The sequence below is a fragment of the Chaetodon trifascialis genome, chromosome 3 (assembly GCF_039877785.1).
Source record: "Chaetodon trifascialis isolate fChaTrf1 chromosome 3, fChaTrf1.hap1, whole genome shotgun sequence".
NCBI classification, from domain to species: Eukaryota; Metazoa; Chordata; class Actinopteri; order Chaetodontiformes; family Chaetodontidae; genus Chaetodon; species Chaetodon trifascialis.
Genome location: NC_092058.1, coordinates 218,094 through 240,000, shown reverse-complemented (window position 1 = coordinate 240,000; position 21,907 = coordinate 218,094). Strand labels below are relative to the sequence as shown.

Here is a 21,907-nt window from a genome sequence, read left to right as displayed (position 1 = left end):
TCACAGTGTTCCACGGCCACAGAGACCTGGTCCTGGAGCCAGATCTGGTGGAGCCGAGTCACGTGGTGGAGGACGTGGAGGCCGCCGTCGACCTGCTGCTGCAGCAGGAGAGCGCCGTCACTTCTGACCTCTGACCCTTGCAGACACTACACGAAGACTCTGGCTGCACCGCTGCGACCTGCAGGGTGAAGGTCATGTGACTCGTGGACTAATTTTCTGTTGCATTGTTAACTGGTCTACCTGAAAATACACCTGTCTGCAGAAGAGTGGTCAAACTTAGGAAATTCGTTAGCCTGTTAGCTTAGCTCGGCCGCTAACAGTCCAATAAGGGTCGATGGTTTATGAAAAGCTGGATCAATATGAGCTCAGTAACGCTGTTTAGAGACACGCAGCTAAGCTACGATAGCGTTCCATTCCATCCGTTTTGGACCCTCAGACTCACTGATCCCCATAGCTTGTGGGGGGAACTCAGTTTGAATGAAGGACGGACACTTCAGGACGCTTTTAAAAGACTCTGCAGCGCAGCATTATTCTTTAACCTCTGCTTGTTTTTTAACACTTTGTGATTCAAACACTGAAATATTCACACAAACATCAACTTGTAGATCAGACTTACAGCGTCTAGGATCCTTCAATGAAAGTCAGCTCTCTTTCCATCTTCGTCCTCCTCCGTCACCTCGTGTTTGTCATGTCTGATCAGTGGATGAAGATGTAATAAAGGTCGTTTCTCACAGACTGTGACGTGGCTCTCAGCAGACTCCAGTCTTCCTGAATGTGTTTGTGAACAACTAGAACAGAAACTGAATGATAATCCACAGCTGCCATCATATCATCATAAGTTCATCACATCAGCATCAGTTTCCTGTCCACACATGACTGGTCCAGGCCTCTCAGAACCACTTCAGACCACTTGGAGCTGGTTCAGGCCACTTAAAGATTATCCAGGCCTCTCAGAGCAGCTCGATGTCGCTCAGAGCAGACCCAGACCACCGCAGACTGCGTCAGACCGCTTGGAGCCGCCAGCAGCATCATTTGACTCAACACAGGAAACCTCCGCCCCCACCTCACCCTCCACCTGCGCCACGTACCCGATCGGCCTGCTGCCCCGGCGGAGGGCGATGGGGCCTGCAGAAGACAGTCTGGTGGAGGTGTACGGCGGCCCCGGGTACAGGGAGGAAAGGCTAATCGAACCATCTGTGCTGTTGTCCTGGAAGGTTCCCTCTTGCAGTCTTGCAGTTTTGTCTCGCAAAGTGAACATTTCGAGGTTTGAGCCAAAACAATCTCGACCTGTTTAAATGTGTACGAAGCAGTGCAGCATCGGGCCACATGGTGTTATGAAATTTCTACCCATTCTGGGCTTTGTGACACGTGCTGCCGGCCTCTGCACTCTGACAGGCTGCGACTTCAGCCTGCAGAAACATGGCACATGGCAGAAGCAGGTGAGTTCAGCTGTTCCGTCAAAAGCAAAGGAAACGCGAACAGTTGTGTTCGCCTTTTTTTTTGAGGCCTGCGTGTACGCAGTCTGATACCGTTCAACACCAGCGCTGCTTCACTGTGTCGCTGGATTTAAAGGACTGACAAGCCAAGAGATGCTGTTCCTGTGAAATACTGACAGCCTTTTGAGCTGCTTACCCTGTTTGTAAGTTCATTATTAATAATTAAGTCAAGCTTGGCCTCTAGAGCCATGACAGCATGTCAAGAGGCTGTCCCTCTCTGACATTATTGCCGGGGTGTAATCTAGACAGCGGTCACTGGGGGGCGCTGAACACGAGCCCAGCTTTCATTCAGAGGCTGACTTCACTTACACCTGTGGGAGACACTTCAAGCTAACACACATCCATTTCTTGGTGTATCTGCTCTGGTGTCAGGTGAGCTGAAACGTCTTATCGGCAGTGTGTGCTTCACAGCCTCTGCTGTACAAAACAGGACATGAAGGTCAGAAATCTTAGAAATCAGCTGCAGGAGCAGAACAGAGCTATGAAGCAAACCTTCGTCTGACCGCCCGCTGTTAGATTTCTCTTGACCTCCTCAGGGTGAGTGTGTGTCCATGGGCCTGCACTTCATACAGCACCAGACATTTTACACTGAACAGCAGCGACTCAAGAGTGTCAACAACAACAACAACAACAATGACAACAACGACATCGGGACGGTCCTTTCTGTGGTCTGCGGTCTGGTCACGGTCTAACCTGAATGAACAAACTCTGGATGCTCCTAAATCTGGAGCCTCTGTCTGATGGCTGTGGCCTCAGCAGGGCACCGTCTCACCCAGCAGCCGTCCTCTCAGGGAGCTGGGCTCGTCTTGTCCTGGTCCCAGTGAGTTCCCTGGTTCTATACGGGACCAGTTTGAGTGAGGGGACCCTTCCAACGTGACTCACAGTGTCACGAGTAAGTTGTTGATAACTTTGATCACATCCTGTCAGCATATCTTTGAGCATCTTTGTCTTTTAACCAGACTGAAAGTACAGCATGTCCGCTGCCGGCGGCACACTGATGAAATCTCTGCGACCTCGTGACACTTTTCTGGCCGTCTGTGGCTCTCGAGCCGCCCGTGGTCATCACAGGCCACCTCGCCAGCCTTGAAGTTGCCCTTAGCTCCCCTGTAACCACAAGAAGTCATCACCTCACGACAAAGTTGACAAATTTAAAAAATGCAAAGGAGATGAAGTACGTGGACTGAGCCGCATCAGCAGTGACAGTCACGATGCGAGAAGCACGAGGAGTGAAGTTTCTGGACGTCTTCCACGTTTCTACTGTCGGAAAGCAGAGACGCCGGGCTCAGGGTGAGCGTCCTCCCAAAGGAAGAAGTACAACTACACGTGTGTGTGTACATGTATGTGTGTGTGTTCTTCTGTGGGTGTGTGTGTGTGTGTGTGTGTGTGTGTGTGTGTGTGTGTGCGCGCGCCTGTGTATTCCTCATGTTGTTTGGACATTAATCTGTTTACAGTCACATTGTGGGGACAAAATGCAGGTCTCCATAATGTAAATCGTTAAATTTAAGGTTTGTTGCTGTCTTCATTTGATCTGGTGAAGTGAAAACCTTCCTCCAGAGCATCACCATCAGCACAGGCATCACAGATAACACCAGACTCCCAAACACGTTCAGTCAATTTTCAAAAAGAACGTACTTCTTTTTTTGATCAAATAAGACATAACAAATATTCCAGATCTAGAAGTTGTGAGACGAAAAGTTTACAAAACATTTGAGCCGTTTTCTTCTCTTTGACCTGCTCAAAATGGCGGCAGGTACAAGACATCTCGGAACAGGAAGCGGGGAAATAGCTGCGCACGCGCAGTGGCTCACCCCGGGTCCCTGTAAAGATGTCTGAGCAGGCGGGGAGGGAGCGGAGCGGAGGACCCGAAACAAACGAGCAGAACCCGCAACTCTCTGCAACTTAACCGGTTAAGGTAAGGACAGGCGGCCCCGCGGATCTGCTCGGATGGCACCGACGCGCGGCGGAAGGGTTCGGCTTTCAAATAAACTGGACAAACCCCGCACAGGGGGGCAGGATTTGCAGTAAAGGGCAGAAATTGTGTGCAGGACGCGCAGCGCTGTGGCAGGGGCGTGTCCGCCATCTTGTCTGAGAAGTGGCGCCTAAACAGCAGCTGTAGCTGTGAGCGGAGACCCAACGGGACGCGCGAAATGAGCGTTCATGACCGGAGCTGCGCATCGCCCGTGTTTCTTTCTGTGTTTTTAAGGCACTTGAGTCCAGTTTGGCACCGCCGTGGCGCAGTACCCACGACCGATATGCCCGTCTCTTCAGCCCGGGCTCCGGAGGAGCAGCCGCAGCTTTTTGTTGTCCTCCCCCCACGTCCTCCTCCTCCTCCGTGTTTGTTTGGAAAGCCTGTCGTGCGCATGCGTGTAACCGTAGCGCTCGTTTCTGCGTGTGCGGAGGAAAACATCCAGGATTCATTTCATTTATTGACACGGTGCTTTGATTCCGCTCCAGACACATTTTCTCTGTCGTTAATCTAGTCTTTCTGATCAAAGTCTGATGTCGGTTTTTCTTTATATTTTATTTTTGCCGCCATCTGCATTCAAACTGCCGCATTCAGACGGTCAGCGACAAACAGCTCGGCCGAACCTTCGCGTCGTTAACGAGGCGAAATCAGTTTGTTCAGGTCAAAATCCCGTTTTGAGTCCACGTTACCTGCACAGTGTCCACACACCTGAGGAGCCGTCAGCCTGTCAGAGCTCTTCATCACTGAGTCATCAGTTCAGCTTCAACACGTTCAGCTCACTGAGAGAGAAACTGGACCATGTCTGTTATTTCTGCCTGGAAAACCCGATCAGGGATCAAACAGCTGCTTATTAATAACCTGTCAATCAGCAGATCGATCAGAGTGATCCGTTTGAACACTTTGATTAAAACAAGATGACACTTCATGTTCCAGCAGCAGAACTTTCCTCCATGAAAACACAAGAAAAGCTCAGACATCAGACGCTTTGGTCCTTTGTTCAGAGAGCAAACCCAAATAAAGAGGCATGATGAACGAGTGAGTGGATGAACGAGTGAGTGAGTGTATGAACGAGTGAGTGGATGAACGAGTGAGTGAGTGGATGAATGAGTGAGTGAGTGAGTGAGTGTATGAACGAGTGAGTGGATGAACGAGTGAGTGAACGAACGAGTGAGTGGATGAACGAGTGAGTGAGTGGATGAACGAGTGAGTGAGTGAGTGGATGAACGAGTGAGTGGATGAACGAGTGAGTGAGTTAGTGGATGAACGAGTGAGTGAGTGTATGAACGAGTGAGTGAGTGTATGAACGAGTGAGTGGATGAATGAGTGAGTGAGTGAGTGTATGAATGAGTGAGTGTATGAATGAGTGAGTGTATGAACGAGTGAGTGAGTGAATGAGTGAGTGGATGAACGAGTGAGTGTATGAACGAGTGAGTGAGTGTATGAACGAGTGAGTGGATGAACGAGTGAGTGAGTGAAAGAACGAGTGAGTGGATGAACGAGTGAGTGAGTGAGTGTATGAATGAGTGAGTGGATGAACGAGTGAGTGAACGAACGAGTGAGTGGATGAACGAGTGAGTGGATGAACGAGTGAGTGAGTTAGTGGATGAACGAGTGAGTGAGTTAGTGGATGAACGAGTGAGTGGATGAACGAGTGAGTGAGTGTATGAATGAGTGAGTGTATGAACGAGTGAGTGAGAGAATGAGTGAGTGGATGAACGAGTGAGTGAACGAACGAGTGAGTGGATGAACGAGTGAGTGCGTGTATAAACGAGTGAGTGAACGAACGAGTGAGTGGATGAACGAGTGAGTGAGTGAGTGAGTGCATGAACGAGTGAGTGTATGAACGAGTGAGTGAACGAGTGAGTGAGTGAACGAACGAGTGAGTGAGTGGATGAACGAGTGAGTGAGTGAAAGCAGAGAGTCTCTCAGCACTAACCATGAAGCCTCAGTCCCCCTTTGAACAAGAAGTGCAATCAATCAATCAATCAATCAATCAATCAGAAGATTGATCGGTTATTTTTAGAATTGAAGAGCAGTTTTGGTGATGAAGCAGTCATTGACCGAGTCGTTGCGTCAGTCGTTGACTGACTCGTCAGTCGTTGACCGACTCGTCACTCGCCGCTTGTCTGTTGGTCGATGACTGTGACCATGAAACAGAAGCTGCTGTCAGTCGCTCTAAAACTAACTTTATCAATGAAACATCAATCAACTGATCGATCAAGTCAGCATCACGTTTGTGATCTGTTCTCCTCAGAGTGTGTGAGGCTCTGACAGGTGACACGTCAGGAGCATCACACCTGTCTGATGCCACATTGATTATTTATCGATCGCTTTCAGCGTAGCGTGAACTGCCACAAGTGGAAATTCAGCCATCTTGTTTCCTCGTATGCGTGAAAACATGCCACGTGCATGTGTTGTTGGTCAGTCGCACTCGGCCACCTGTCGGTGTTCGTACCTCCGCAGAAGGTCGTTTGCTGCCGCCGCCGCGCACGCCTCATGACTCGAAGCAATGACGTCAGCACACTGACACTGTATGTTCAAACGCTTCCCTGGTCTAAACGCTGGTGAAGAAACAGAATCAGACGTCGTTCTGCCCGTTTGATCCACGCCGAGTTCAGATTCCAGTGCAGAGCACACCTGCATTTCTGGTTTCAGTGACGTTAACTGAAACCTCTGAGCCTTTGAGAACCTCAGGTGGACGCGGCTATCGTACACCTTTGCTCACCTGTGTCACAGGCTCACAGCCTTTAATGAAGATTCTTATCAAACATGTCTGATTCTGTAAAAAATCCAAAACAATCCAAGAATTTTCACCAGAGTTCTGTTTTGAAAGTTAAAGTGTGTCTTCCTGTTCAGGCAGGTCGATGTCATTCTGACAAGCAGCTGAGATGTCCAATGACAGTCAGGGATCGGTCAAGGGGGAGGCGGCCATGATGCCATCTCCCTCTGTCTCTGCATCTTCACAGGGACCGCCCCTTTCTCCGTCCAGTGCCTCCAAACCACCTGAACTCCCAGGTACACCTGTCTGTCTCTCCCTGTCTGTCTGAACTCCCAGGTACACCTGTCTGTCTCTCCCTGTCTGTCTGAACTCCCAGGTACACCTGTCTGTCTCTCCCTGTCTGTCTGAACTCCCAGGTACACCTGTCTGTCTCTCCCTGTCTGTCTGAACTCCCAGGTACACCTGTCTGTCTCTCCCTGTCTGTCTGAACTCCCAGGTACACCTGTCTGTCTCTACCTGTCTGTCTGAACTCCCAGGTACACCTGTCTGTCTCTCCCTGTCTGTCTGAACTCCCAGGCACACCTGTCTGTCTCTCCCTGTCTGTCTGAACTCCCAGGCACACCTGTCTGTCTCTACCTGTCTGTCTGAACTCCCAGGCACACCTGTCTGTCTCTCCCTGTCTGTCTGAACTCCCAGGCACACCTGTCTGTCTCTACCTGTCTGTCTGAACTCCCAGGCACACCTGTCTGTCTCTACCTGTCTGTCTGAACTCCCAGGCACACCTGTCTGTCTCTACCTGTCTGTCTGAACTCCCAGGCACACCTGTCTGTCTCTCCCTGTCTGTCTGAACTCCCAGGCACACCTGTCTGTCTCTACCTGTCTGTCTGAACTCCCAGGCACACCTGTCTGTCTCTACCTGTCTGTCTGAACTCCCAGGCACACCTGTCTGTCTCTACCTGTCTGTCTGAACTCCCAGGCACACCTGTCTGTCTCTACCTGTCTGTCTGAACTCCCAGGCACACCTGTCTGTCTCTCCCTGTCTGTCTGAACTCCCAGGCACACCTGTCTGTCTCTACCTGTCTGTCTGAACTCCCAGGCACACCTGTCTGTCTCTACCTGTCTGTCTGAACTCCCAGGCACACCTGTCTGTCTCTACCTGTCTGTCTGAACTCCCAGGCACACCTGTCTGTCTCTCCCTGTCTGTCTGAACTCCCAGGCACACCTGTCTGTCTCTACCTGTCTGTCTGAACTCCCAGGCACACCTGTCTGTCTCTACCTGTCTGTCTGAACTCCCAGGCACACCTGTCTGTCTCTACCTGTCTGTCTGAACTCCCAGGCACACCTGTCTGTCTCTCCCTGTCTGTCTGAACTCCCAGGCACACCTGTCTGTCTCTACCTGTCTGTCTGAACTCCCAGGCACACCTGTCTGTCTCTACCTGTCTGTCTGAACTCCCAGGCACACCTGTCTGTCTCTACCTGTCTGTCTGAACTCCCAGGCACACCTGTCTGTCTCTCCCTGTCTGTCTGAACTCCCAGGCACACCTGTCTGTCTCTCTATTCTCTCTATTCATGAACTGTTCCAGGCTGAATGGTCTAAGTGCCTGTCTGTCCCTCTGACCTGTCTGCCCCTCACGGTGGTACAGTGGTAACACCGTCACCTCACAGCTAGAAGGTCTCAGGTTTGATTCCCGCCTCTGGCACTGTGGGTGCTGAGGGCGTGTCCTCCACCATGTCTTCGTTGCCTGCTGCCCTGTATATCTTTCTGTGTGGGCGTTAAAAAACCCACTAAAAACATGCATGAAGACCACCCCCTGACGAAGAAGGACCTGGGTCCCCCCGGATGGCAGCCCACCGCTCCTGGTCTTACCAGGATGGATTAAATGCGGAGCCTAAGCATAGCATGTGTGCATGTTGTGTAGTGTGTGACAAATAAAGGATGCCTTTCTCTGACCTGTCTGTCCCTCTGACCTGTCTGTCCCTCTGACCTGTCTGTCTCACAGATGAGCTGGTCCAGGCTGGATGGTCTAAGTGCTGGTCTCGGAGGGAGAACCGACCGTATTATTTCAACAGATTCACCAATCAGAGCTTGTGGGAGGTGCCAGTGCTGGGTCAGCATGATGTCATTGTGAGTACTGTCCCTGCCTGCTCAGGTGAGGGTGGGTCAGAGACAGGTGTGTCAGGGATACAGTGTGAGGTAAAAGGGACAGGTGTGTAAATGTAAACAAATATAGGATGTTGGTCACAGCGAACTGAATTCATGGCAACTCTTTGTTCACATCCCCAAAAGTATGATGGGAATTGTTCTTCCAAAAGAGCCCATGATCATCTGCCCAATAGAAGACTGATATTAATGAAAGGATGGACGCTGTCCAGTAATATCGTCCACACAGTTCACTTAAAGACAGAAGGGTCATTCTTCAGTGTCCTTCTGCCAAATCAGCTTCTGGCAGAGCAAGAGACAAAGTTCCTCTCTGAGTCTTTGATGTGGTCGTCCATCATGTCCTTTTGTCCCTCGGGTGTCGTCATGAGTCCTTCTGTGTTTCACGCTCTTGGTTTGATCAGTGCCGTTCTGGTTCCGGCTGGACTCGTACGGACGTGGCTCGGGAGGGACCAGTCAGAACAGGGTGTGGACTCGTAGCTGGAGAGGCAGCCCGTTGTCCTGACATCTGTCCATACACGAATGCATCGCTTCTGTTTGTGTCCCATGACAACAGAGACAAAAGTGAACAAATGAATGTCCTGCAGAGAGACTGATGATGTATGTCTCTCTGTCTGTCTGTCTCTGTCTCACTGTCTGCCTCTGTCTGTCTGTCTCTCTGTCTGTCCCTGTCTCTCTCTCTGTCTGCAGTCTGATCCTTTAGGTCTGAATGCAGCACCAGCAGAGGGCGGAGACAGTAACCTTGGTAACGGTCAGAGGAAGAGGAGGGGCTCTGAGGAGCAGGGGGTGGGGCCTAACAGCTTCAAACGAGCCAAGGTAAGAACCTGAACACTCCCCTGATCACGTGACCGGTTTTGGACTTCAGTCCTAACTGCAGGCTCGTTCCAGATTGCATTCGTTCATTAAAATGATTAATACAGCAGAGTTCTTATTTTGTTTTGCTCAAAGAGTCAAAGTTCACTTCTGATAAATGTAAAGTTACTGAATGGACATTTACACGTTAGCACAGGAAGCTCTTCTGCTTCAGCATCATCAGCCATTGAGAGCAAACAACAGGTAACCCACAAGTGGACTGAACAGGAAGTGAAGGGCTCTGTGACCTCCTGTATATTCTCTGAGGGCTGCTGGGAACTCTTTAACTTGGCCGCAGCTTCCTGTCAGAGCCCCAGTCCATCTGCAATGACTCTGGTTACACTTGTGACTGCTGTGCAGTGAATTGTGGGAAACTGAGTCTCTGTGTTGTTTCCAGGTGGAGCCCACCACGCCCATCTCTCCCAGCACCCCTGGGGTCAAACCCTGGAGCTCTGCCCCTGAGGACAAACAGGTCCAGTCGGCCACGCCCACACCCATGACACCCAGCCCCGCCCCCACTCCGTACAGGCCAGCTGTGTGAGTATTGAGGCCACGCCCCCTCCTCGGCTACCATCTTTAGCCTTTGATGATAGCATTTTGTTTGTGCCTCCTGCAGGCTGAGCGGGTGTGTTGTTGAAGTTGTTGTTTGTTGTTGTTGTTGTTGTTTGTATGTTTGTCTGTCTGTCTGTTGTTGTTGATGTTTGTATGTTTGTCTGTTGTTGTTTGTATCTTTGTTGTTGTTGTTGTATGTATGTTTGTCTGTCTGTTATTGATGATGTTTGTATTTTTGTCTGTTGTTGTTTATCTTTCTCTGTTGTTTGTATCTTTGTCTATTATTGTTGATGTGTGTATCTTTGTTGTTGTATGTATGTTTGTCTGTCTGTTATTGTTGATGTCTGTCTGTCTGTCTGTCTGTCTGTCTGTCTGTCTGTTGTTGTTGATGTTTGTCTGTTGTTGATGTTTGTATGTTTGTCTGTTGTTGTTTGTATCTTTGTTGTTGTTTGTATCTTTGTCTATTATTGTTGATGTTTGTATCTTTGTCTGTTGTTGTTGTTTATCTTTGTCTGTTGTTTGTATCTTTGTCTGTTGTTGTTGTTTATCTTTGTCTGTTGTTTGTATCTTTGTCTGTTGTTGTTGTTGTTTATCTTTGTCTGTTGTTTGTATCTTTGTCTGTTGTTGTTGTTTGTATCTCTGTCTGTTGTGTTTCTTTCCTTAATGCCAGTTTATCTCTTGTAAAGCTCTTTAAACTCTCGTGTTGGTGAAAGGCTGCACACAAACAAACGTGCCTTGTTTTCAGTATCTACTGGGATCTGGATGTCCAGACCAATGCTGTGATCAGAGAGCGCCCCCCTGCCAACCACCTGCCCCCCCACCCTGAGATAGAGCTGCAGAGAGCCCAGCTGGTCACCAAACTTCGGCAACACTACCATGAACTGTGCCACCAGAGAGAAGGTACGGTCCCACCTGACCAGATGATTCAGTGCGTATAAACTGGACGCACACCATGTCCAGAATGTCTCCTGTCAGGCTGTGTACATGCAGTACATTTTCTAGTTCGTCTTGACTCGGGACTTGTTGCTTTTGACCTGCGACTTTGGTCTTAACTGGGACTTGTTGGTCATGTGGATGGTCAAACTGTACTTTGGGGTAACGTTACCACCTGAAGGTCCATGCACTGACCGTCTGTCTGACCGCCTGTCTGTCTGTCTGTCTGTCTGTGGTTCAGGTATCGACCCACCGCGGGAGTCCTTCAACCGTTGGCTGCTGGAGAGGAAAGTGATCGACAAAGGTCATGACCCCTTACTGCCGAGTGACTGTGACCCCGTCATCTCTCCGTCCATGTTCAGAGAGGTCATGAACGACATTCCCATCAGGTAACTGAACGGATTAATGTGTAGATGACTGAGTGTTTTTATATACTGATCTATTAATATCTGTGTGTCTCAGGTTGTCGCGAATTAAGTATAAAGAGGAGGCGCGGAAGCTGCTGTTTAAATATGCAGAAGCCGCTAAAAAGATGATTGACTCCAGGTAGGTCCCAACAGACCAATCAGAATATTATCCTGCTGAGGTCATCAGCTGGTGGGCGGCTGATGTTGAAGGAGCTCTAACCTTTGATGTGTGACCTGTACAGGAACGCCAGTCCAGAAAGCAGGAAGGTGGTGAAGTGGAACGCTGAAGACACCATGAGCTGGCTGCGCCGAGATCACTCCGCCAGCAAGGAGGACTACATGGTAACCTCTGACCCCGAACGTCCTCTGTGCTACTGTGTGCTTCCCTCTCAAGGTGTTTAGACCCAGGCTGTTTGACAGCTGTTCATAATGAGCGCTGTGGTCCAGCAGAAGGTGGTTCTTAGATGGACCTGGTTCCGAGCACCTTAGGTCAAAGTGGGGAGCTTCGTTCGGATCTGCGTCACTCAGGTAAACAGACCTGGGGAACGCAAGCAGCAGTGAGGGGTTTGGATTCTGGGTAACTATGAAGACTACATCGACAGTTTTTTCATGACCAATAACGTACTGACGCCACTCAGAATCCGAATCCGAAATCCTTTATTGCTCCCCGAGGGGAAATTGTTTTCGCTGCAGTGCTCCTTACAGGGATGGAATTAGAATAAAATTAGAAAAGAGAGAAAAGAGAGAGGACTATATATATATATAAAGCTAATATACAAACAAATATTAATATTGAGAATATATATATAAAACAAAATATACCACAAAACATAGACAGAATATTAAACAATATATACTGAGAAGAAATAAACAGTATAGACTAACAGGTGTGCAAAGTTTAGTCAGATATGTAACAGATGAGTGAAAAGACCAGTGAAGTCCAAGGGCCATTCAGAGGGAGGAGGTGGACATTCACACTCATAAACACACTTAATGCTTTGTGCTGCAATAGATCAGCTGTCACAAAAGAGTATAGATGTGTTAAGACAATACACTGTTACCTACGCTCACCTGTACACACCTGAACACTCAGCCGTAATGAGGGCTGTCGTTTCTGCTTCGGCCGGAGTCACTGCTGCTGAAGTCACTGACGACCTAAGATCTGATATTACAGCATGAGCGTCATGTAGCACAATCACACCACCGTGCCTGATTTCGTGATGTTGCTGTCTCGTCCATGTAAGAGCGTTTTTTGTATCACTGTAAAGTCACGAAGGACTCGTTTCAGTAATTAGCCCGTTTGAAAGTTAAGAAGCTCTGAGGCTTCATCCAGACCGAAGGAGGCTGAAAGAAACTTCTGGAGCTCTGTCTCCTCACAACAGTCCAGGGCTGAAAAAACAACGCATGGCGGCTGTGGCTCAGGAGGTAGAGCGGTCGTCCACCACCCAGGAGGTCGGTGGTTTGATCCCCGACCTCGGCAGTCCGCATGCTGAAGTATCCTTGGGCAAGATACTGAACCCCAAACTGCCCCCGATGCTGCGCCATCGGTGTGCGAGTTCATACGAACGTCGCTTTGGATAAAAGCGTCTGCACTCATCGTAATTGTAATTGCATCGGTGGACGTACAGCCAGAGACTGAAGGCCATAGTGGCGTTTCTCACTGCAGGTCAACACCCGCGGCCGAGCCGACCGCCAATCACAGACCGTTAAAGCTGCAGGCACAGAGACTGATCCTGGATGTGTTCACCTGATGGAGCAGCTCTTTGAATCCTTTAAGACAGGGCTACTGTTTCATTTTCCTTCATCAAAGAAGGAAAGCAGAAGCACTTCAAGCTAAAGCACAACACAGCTGCAGGTGTCAGTGCTCATCGGTCACCTGCTCACCTGTGAAGGCTTCTTAATGCTGAAAGGACCAAACAGCTTCTGAAGCAACGTGCTGCCATCCAGAGGACGTCTTCTTCAGGGATGTCCTGCTTATTCATTGTGTGTGTGTGTGTGTGTGTGTGTGTGTGTGTGTCTGTGTGTGTCTGTGTGTGTGTGTGTCTGTGTGTGTGTGTCTGTGTGTGTGTGTGTGTGTGTGTGTGTGTGTGTGTGTGTCTGTGTCTGTGTGTGTGTGTGTGTCTGTGTGTGTGTCTGTGTGTGTGTGTGTGTCTGTGTGTCTCTGTGTGTGTGTGTCTGTGTCTGTGTGTGTGTGTCTGTGTGTGTGTGTGTGTGTGTGTGTGTGTGTGTGTGTCTGTGTCTGTGTGTGTGTGTGTGTCTGTGTGTGTGTCTGTGTGTGTGTGTGTGTCTGTGTGTGTGTCTGTGTGTCTCTGTGTGTGTGTGTCTGTGTGTGTGTGTCTGTGTGTGTGTGTGTGTGTGTGTGTGTGTAGGACCGTCTGGAGCACCTGAGACAGCAGTGTGGACCTCATGTGACCGCCGTCGCCAAAGACTCAGTGGAGGGAATCTGCTCTAAGATCTACCAGCTGTCTGCAGAGTACAGCCGGCGCCTGAGACAGACCCACCTGAGCCTGCTGCAGGACCCCCCCACAGGTACACTCACCTGAGGCTGCTGTGGGACCCCTGCAGGTATCCTTGTGTGCCGTGTGCGTTGTTTGTGTGTGTATCACGTGTTCTGTGTGTTCAGAGGCGTGCGCGTCCCCCCAGCAGTCCCGGCTGGTCTACTGTTACCCGGTGCGTCTGGCGCTCCCCTCGCCTCCCCTTCCTCGAGTCGAGCTGCACTTTGAGAACGACGTGGCCTGTCTGCGCTTCAGAGGAGAGATGGTCAAAGTCAACAGAGGTCATTTCAGCAAACTGGTCAGTACTACTGTTGTACTCTGAGTACTGAGAGAGACTAGTGGTACTGATGGTACTGTGACACATTCAGGTGTAGCATCAGGTGGCTGCTGAGCTGACCTGGGCCGTTTCTCAATACCAAGTACGCCAAGTTCGGACTTACGAACTTGGCAGTTCGGACTTAGCAAGTTGGACTTGGGAGTACAGTCTCTCCAGGACGGGAGGACGCAGGACCGTCACTCTGCAGTTGGGACAGCAGCGTACTTGATGACGTTAGCAGGACGACACATCTCCGAAAACTTTGGAGCAAATTTTAAACTACGCGCTATCGTGATGAATCGACCACAGATTTTAAGTTTTAACGTCCACTTTCTCACATAAAATAATCTTAAAACCACATTCCGTACTACTAAAACAGCAGTATTTCCAAACTTGTAACTTATAGTTGTGAGTCCTCTCCTCCAGCATTGTTGCGACGAAATGCATTCTGGGATACGTGGTTGCCCCAAGTCCGCACAAGTCACCATCCGATGCATCCTCGATAAAGTGGGAGGGGCGAGAACACATCCAGGTATTTGAGTGTACTTGTCGAGATGCGGACTTGAGAATTGAAACAGTACTTGGACTCAGAGTGATGACGTTCCTCAAGTACACAAGAACACAAGTACAGAGAAGAACGCATATTGAGAAACGGCCCTGGTCAGCGTCAGGCCTGAGCGTTCATGAAGTGAACACTGACACAAACGAGTGAACAGTCACCGTAAAGAGACGTTCTGACGCAGTGGCTCATGTCCACCACAAGAGGGAGACACTCTGATGTCTGACTGTCTGTTTCAGGAGCTGCTGTACAGGTACAGCTGCATAGATGATCCTCGCTTTGAGAAGTTCCTGTCCAGGGTCTGGTGCCTCCTCAAGAGATATCAGGTCAGCCGACTTTCTGTCAACCAATCAGGGTTCACCTGATCTCACCTGACTGTTTGGTAAAGACTCAGTTAATTAGTGAGTTAACGAGATGTGTGCCCATGTCCAGGTGATGTTTGGCAGCGGAGCGAACGAGGGGACGGGCCTGCAGGGGGCGCTGCCCGTGTCCGTGTTTGAGGCGTTGAACCGACAGTTTGGAGTTTCCTTCGAGTGTTTTGCTTCGCCGCTCAACTGTTACTTCAAACAGTTCAGCTCCGCCTTCCCCGATGTCGACGGCTTCTTTGGATCCAGAGGGTGAGACAGGTGTTCAACACCTCTGCTGTGTGACTGCAGCGACCGCTCTGTGTTTACCTGAGGCTCAGCAGCTCGCACACACACACACACACACACACACACACACACACACACACACACACACACACACACAGCCCTGCAGAGCTCGCACTGCTTGTGTTTGACTCTGTGGACACATCAACACACAGTGAGGCTCATAATCTGCACATGTAGGATTACAGTATTTGATATCAGCAGTATGAGTATGCATCACAGTATTATTAACCCTGTGTGTGTGTGTGTGTGTGTGTGTGTGTGTGTGTGTGTGTGTGTGTGTCTGTCTGTCTGTCCAGGCCCTTCCTGTCTTTCTGTCCGGTCAGCGGCTCTTTTGAAGCTAACCCTCCGTTCTGTGAAGAACTGATGGACGCCATGGTGACACACTTTGAGGTCAGTCCTGCTGTTTGTGTTGGTTTGTTCCAGTTTGAGCCAGTCTGGACCAGCTTATACTGGTCTGTGTCAGGCTACTGTAGTCTGGGCTGGCTTGGATTGCAGTGCTTTGGACTGGTTTGTGCCATTCTGTAGTCGTCTTCTGGACCTGGGAGTCTCAGAGAATGTCTTCAGTCAGCTGGAGGCTGCAGGTTCGCTGTTGTCTGTCAGACAGGAAGTCAAAGGGGGCATCACGCACCTCTAAACGGGGCGGTGGGGGTCCACAGCACACTGTACTGGCCTGTGTATACTGGTCAGCATGTTTCAGTCTGTGTCTGGCAGGAGCTGTTGGATCAGTCCTCTGAGCCGTTGTCCTTCATCGTCTTCGTCCCTGAGTGGCGCGACCCCGTGACCCCGGCCCTGACCCGCATGGAGGGAAGTCGATTCCTCCGTCACCAGCTGAGCGTCCCGGCCTATGAGCACGAGTATCGCTCTGGGAGCCAACACATTTGCAAGAGGTACAACTACACTGATACTGCCCTGCACTGTGCCAATAACCACACTCTGCTCCTGAGTACTACACTGATACTGTGGTGATACTGCACCAATACTTCACCCATGCTACACTGAAAACTGCACTGTACTTTTGTACACTGTAGTACACTCTCTGTACTTTCTGTAGTTGATGAAACAGTCCATGTTGGATGTACTACACTGTGCTGCACTGTCGTGAACTGATACTTCACAGTACTACACTAAACTGTGTATTTGTTTGTATTCTCAGAGATGAGATGTACTACCGGGCGGTACACGGTACTGCGGTGCTCTTCCTTCAGAATGACGCTGGTTTTGCGAAGTGGGCTCCGACTCCGGAGCGTCTGGCCGAGCTGATGGCGGCATACCGCCCGTCCCCCTCCCACCCCTCCTCCTTGTCCTCTCCTGGCCCTGCCCACATCACTCCTGGAGACAGAGACTCCGCCTCCAAGGTCGCTGATCGGCCGCAGGGCTCCGTGATGTCACCTGGTGGCCATGACAACAACAACAACAGCAACAACAACAACAACAACAACAACAACAACAACAGCAGCAGCAGCAGCAGCAGCAGCAGCAGCAGTAGCAGCAGTCCTCGAGATAAGATGGCTGCCATGTAGATGGGCGGGGCTTATACTGTGACTGCGCCCCTGCACCTGTCGGAAGGTTGTTTGAAAGATTCTGTTTTACAGCGTTAGTTTGTTCTGATCATTGTCTCGTCTGTTCAGATTGTCCCTCACCAGCACCTGTAGCACATGCTCAGCTTCTGTCCACATACCCACAATGCAGCTCTGCCACCGCCGCCAGCAAGGGCGGGGCCAGAGTGCCCCCTTAAACCTCATTTAATCATTTCTGTTGGGTCTCTACTTGTTCCCTTAATCTGGTTCGTTCCCCCTCACATAAGTTCTTCTGATTGGTCGAAACTCTGACATCACAGGCGTCATGACTCCTGTTGCTCAGCAACAAGCACTGCAGCCAGCAGAAGAAGTATTTAATCAGCGAGCAGCAACAAGTTGGAGCTCCAGCAATAAAAACCTTTTCACTCGCCATGTGATGTCACTGCTCATCTGGTCACTGGCGGACTTCTGATTGGTCCCCACACCAACCGAGCTTGGTGATTGGTTGACAAGGCAGCTATCGTTTCTATTGGACTGGGTCCGCTCCATATCAGTGCGCCAGTGTACCGCCTAAAACATAAGGACAAGGGGCGGGACAACTGTTGGGAGTGAGTGTGATTGGTCAGCCAGTGGGGGCTGCCACATGATGGCCACATGGTCACAGTCAGCCTGCGGGGTGGAAGCCATGCTAGCTTTGCCAGCTGACCGATAACGGCAGCGTGGACAGAAACGTTCACCGTGTGATGGTCTTTAAGCCTGAATGACATTCGTCAGGTGTGTTGGCGTTTCTGAGGCGTGGACCATGTGACCGTGCTGATAAGTTAGTGGCAGACCCGGCTACGAATACGTCACATGACGTGCAGACAGGTGTACGCCAGCGCGTTAATGGTGCGGACCCACTGTCTTTGTTGAGTCGGACAGAGTCCAGTGGTGTCCTGCTTCAGGCTCCGCCTCCTCAAGACAGACTGGCCAATTAGTGTGCGTCCTTCAGAGGATGAACCTGCTCAGTCCCCGGTGGATTGTGGGAAGCTGACTATTCAGTGGGCAGGTGGAGGCGGAGTCAGAACTGGGACTCTGGAACTGGAACTGGTCAGCGAGGACAGACGAGTCCTTGGAGGACCCATTTGACCAAGAAACAGGAAGCTTGATCGGAGACGAGACAGTCAGGGCCCCCGTCACTGTTTGTGTCACAGGTGTGTCTCAGCAGGTGGAGCTGTTGGAGATGATCCTCCATGTTAAGTCCAAGTGTGAGCATTCTGGTTGGTGCTCTCGTAGACGGTGTTCAGGAAGCCAATTTAACATATAACAAACAGACCACGTTTTGTTCCACCGGTTTCACCCAGTGTGACTTTATTCTCCTAAGACGACGACTTCTTTTATGTTTTCTCAAAATACTGACTTTTTCTTGGAATATTACAATTTTTAGAAAATCTTCTGACTTTTTTCTCTGAAATAGGAAAACTTTTTTCAGCTTGTATGATTTTTTTTTCAGACTTTTATCTCAAAACTTTGAACTGTATTTAGTCAGAAAAACAATTTCCATTGGCCCGAATGCTTCATTGTGGATCTCTAAACATAGGAAGTTTGAAATCTGTAAATTAAGAATTCAAACCGTGAAAATATTTGGAGGTACCGTGCAGCTGACTGTCTGTTCTCTGATTGGCTGATGAGCCGTCCTATCAGGCGTCTGTCTCCGTGTGACTTGAGTTCTGTCCGGCTGCAGCTGTGTAGATACTGTACAGTTAAAGTGATATGAAGTCTGTCGATGTTATTTTCCTCATCTTCTGTTAAATCGATTGAAAAAACAAATTGAATTCTTTTTTTTTATTTGATCTAATTTAACATTTTTTAAAAGATGGAGATCTGTTTTCTGTATTATACAACTTATGATAGTTTGTTTTAAACTAAACCAAAGTGTTATTAAGAAAGTCTATATCTTGTATGTAAAAGTAGAAGTGTGTATGCATCAGTAATGCTGAAGTCTAACCAGCAGAATACTCCTCCACATTATTTTTATAATTCTCAGCTGTTTCTGTAAGTGATCTTTGTTTTTTATGGTTTTGGGGGTTTTTGTTGTGCATGAAACCTTTTTGGACTTTAAATGATGTTCGTATTCCTGAATGTGTTTTTTAGGCCGAGTCTTTGGCGACGCTGCGTCACAGAAAATCTGAGTTTCATGTTCACTGTTTGTTTGAGAAGTGTCTTTAAACGAGCAGTCAACATTTTGGGAAATTGTGTTTACTGAAAGTCATGACTTTTTTTCTTTTTTGATTAAGCTAAGCTAGCAGTTTCCACCTGCTTCCAGTGTTTGTGCTAAGCTAGGCTAATGATGGACTCTTATTTAATATTTCTACGTCAGATAACTTGGTGTTCCTGTAAAACTGCATCTCATTGACCAAACCAAACAAATATTGTCATTCTAGGATCTGAAAAAAGAAAGTATTTATGAGATAAAAATCTTGTGATTACTAATTATTTCTCATAATTTTGACAGATGTCAGCACAGTTTCCTCATAATAATTACAAGAAAACTTTTTCATTGTAAGTGTGTTTATATAAAACTGTTTTCTTCTTTTTAAGAAATATTTAGAATTATAATCAGAGAAAACCAATTGCAAGATATTTCTGTCAGAATTAGGAGGTCTCTACCTTCTAAATCTAATTAATTGAACTTGATTTTGAGAAAATGTTCTGAGTTTTCTTGTCGTTATGGCTTCTGAGGATCTTTTACGAATGAGATAAGAGATAAAAACATCAAATTTGTAGTGAGGCTATAATTGAAAACTGATTTCATGCCAGTTTTCTGTTCATGAGATACAGATGTTGGAATAACTGATAACTCTTGGTCATAATAACAAGAACGAGCGTTTTGTCTCTTAATTACAAACGGACGTAGTGACGTGGAGTTACGTCTTTGGCTGTAGTTTGTTTTCTCGTTATTTTGAGATCCTTAAGCTTTACTTTGTGTTGTCATGGTCACAAGAGAAAGTCTTGGCTTGCTTTGTCTTTGCTGGATTCGATGCACATTTCTTCATCGACCCAAACCAGCCGCTCGTTTTGTTTCCTTCAGATTCAGTGAACAAAGTCGACTGTGAAAATGTCACAACTCTAAGACGTCTTGCATCTGGTTGTAAATATGAAATGACGTTCAGTGTGAGGCCGTCAGCGACGCTGCAGAGCGATGAAGACTCGGCCATGTTTGTGGTGGGGTCCTCACAGCTGGACAATGTAAATACAGTCTGTCCTTCATCCTGCCTGCAGACAAACTGCAGCGTCACTCTCCCAGTAAAAATATATCCAACCCAGTTCCACACTGGTCCAACTCGTCCTTGACTCGCTCACAGTATGTTTGTTCACACACGTTGTTCTGAGTGGACAGGAAGCGGACAGTTTCCATTGATGTTCCAATAGACTCGTGCTGATCAGGTTTCAGGATCTTAAACGGAAGAAAAGACATTTATTGTCCACAAAATAGAGAAAATGAATTTGAACTCACCAAAACATAAAAGCGGCACGAGAACATTCAACTTATTAAATGAAAGTAGGTTCTCAAAAAGGCAGAAGGCGAAATCTAAATACGTAAAACGTAGAAGAGAATTCTGTGTGTTCTCATTTTGAACATGCTGTCATTCCGGTAGTTTGAGTAAATCAGTGACACTTGATAATACTGGTTCCAAGAACTGAGTTTTAACAGAACCTGGACTCAACATAGGGATAAAAACCTTAAAGGTACGTTCCCCACATGTTCCACAAAAATTGCTTTATATGCAATTGGAACTTGTAAAAAAATTGTTTTATGAATTGATGAACAGCTGAGATACAAACTTTTTAAAGTCTTGTGACAGTCTCCATACAGCGCCGGTCAGACGATTCTCTCATAAAAGCACACACTTGGCCATGGCGGCAAAGAAAAGTCCCTTCAACAGGCAGAAACCTGGAGCAGAGCCAGGCGGGTGGGCGGCCATCTGCTCCACAAGTTAGGGATACAATGACAGTGACAGCGACTATAATCATAGAAATATGATATATAATAAATGGTATGAAGATAGTATATTTATTTATATTAATATATGATATGTACACAATATTCTGTGCATTTAATGATAATATAAGTTGACAGAAAATAAAAGTAGCATCCAAGCAGGTCATGAAGACTCTGGGGAAGAAGACATGCATGAATGGGACATGAATGTGGAGTAATGGGGAAGGAGAGGAGGAGGGACATGGGACATCCACCGGCGATCTAATCCTGTAATAGCATAACTAGGGCCTGGTCCAAGGCAAGTCTGAGCCCTAACTGTACGCTTTATCAAAGAGGAAAGCTTTAAGCCTACTTCCTCTTCCTCCTGGACCGAGACCGGAAGATGGTTCCGCAGGAAAGGAGCTCCATAGCTGAAGGCTCTGGCTCCAGTCCTGCTTTAGGAACCAGAGGTAAGCCTGCATTCTGGGAGCACAGTGATGTAGTGGAGTATTGGGGTACTGTGAGTTCATTAAGATGAGATGGTGTCTGACCATTTAGGGCTTTGTAGGTGAGGAGAAGGATTCTAAATTCTGATCCTGATTTTGCAGTGTTTTATAGGTAGAAAAAGCAGTCCTTGAACTGTGTCTTACATGGGACTTAAAGGACAAGTTGTGATCAAAGATAACTCCCAGATTCTTTAAAGTGGTGCTCCATCGATCTCTTTCCCATCTGGAGCATACTGGAAGCAGGTTGAGGGTCATATTCTTGGACTTTTCCCCCGGTTTCAACGTGATCCAACCATCACAGCTCAGGGGGGAGCTGGAAGGAGCCAGCGTAGACTGGCACCTGGCTGCGTGGACCATCGACTACCTCATCAACAGACCACAGTATGTGAGGCTTTGTGACTTTGTGTCTGATGTGGTAGTTAGTAGCAAGGGGGCTCCACAGGGGACCCCTGCCACATCCAGAAGAAGAACAGCCAGAGTTGGACGCGTATCACAGGGAAACAACTGGATTACAGGGAAGTTATTACCAACTTCGTCAGCTGGTGTGGACTGAACCACCTGCACATAAACGCCAGCAAGACGAAGGAGATGGCAACTGATATCTGAAGGAAGGTACCACAGACACAAACATGCAGGACTTGGACTTGGAGATCATGGGGGATTACAAATACCTGGATGTTCACTGGACAGATGCCCTGTGCAGGACGGGCTAAAGTCGTCTGCATCTGCTCAGAAGACTGAGGTCCTCTGGACTGTGGAGGACCATTAGAAACATTTTATGAGTGTGGTGGCATCTGCCGTTTTCTACGCAGTGGTC

At 48.4% G+C, this 21,907-nt stretch overlaps 2 protein-coding genes across 3 annotated transcripts in view; both read left to right on the top strand.

Annotated features, from left to right (window-relative positions):
- LOC139329032 (haloacid dehalogenase-like hydrolase domain-containing 5) overlaps positions 1-754 on the top strand; it is an 11,512-nt gene extending 10,758 nt beyond the window's left edge. The window contains exon 9 of the mRNA XM_070959153.1: positions 1-754. This exon is cut by the window's left edge and continues 58 nt beyond it. Coding sequence (XP_070815254.1) covers positions 1-134 — 134 coding nt within the window. The 3' untranslated portion in view covers positions 135-754.
- Positions 755-3,294: 2,540 nt separating this feature from the next.
- pcif1 (phosphorylated CTD interacting factor 1) lies at positions 3,295-19,935 on the top strand. Of its 2 annotated transcripts, none has more exons than XM_070958933.1 (16): positions 3,295-3,408; positions 6,319-6,477; positions 8,182-8,306; positions 9,030-9,155; positions 9,589-9,728; positions 10,489-10,643; positions 10,918-11,065; positions 11,139-11,222; positions 11,326-11,425; positions 13,453-13,612; positions 13,707-13,876; positions 14,693-14,779; positions 14,886-15,070; positions 15,403-15,496; positions 15,818-15,993; positions 16,260-19,935. In XM_070958933.1, exons 2-16 carry the CDS (start codon positions 6,351-6,353, stop codon positions 16,624-16,626), a joined length of 2,244 nt encoding a protein of 747 aa, XP_070815034.1. In that variant the 5' UTR covers positions 3,295-3,408; positions 6,319-6,350; the 3' UTR covers positions 16,627-19,935. The 2 variants fall into 2 exon arrangements, with proteins under 2 accessions (XP_070815034.1, XP_070815035.1); XM_070958934.1 differs by having other exon boundaries at positions 3,355-3,408; positions 6,323-6,477.
- Positions 19,936-21,907: the final 1,972 nt, after the last annotated feature.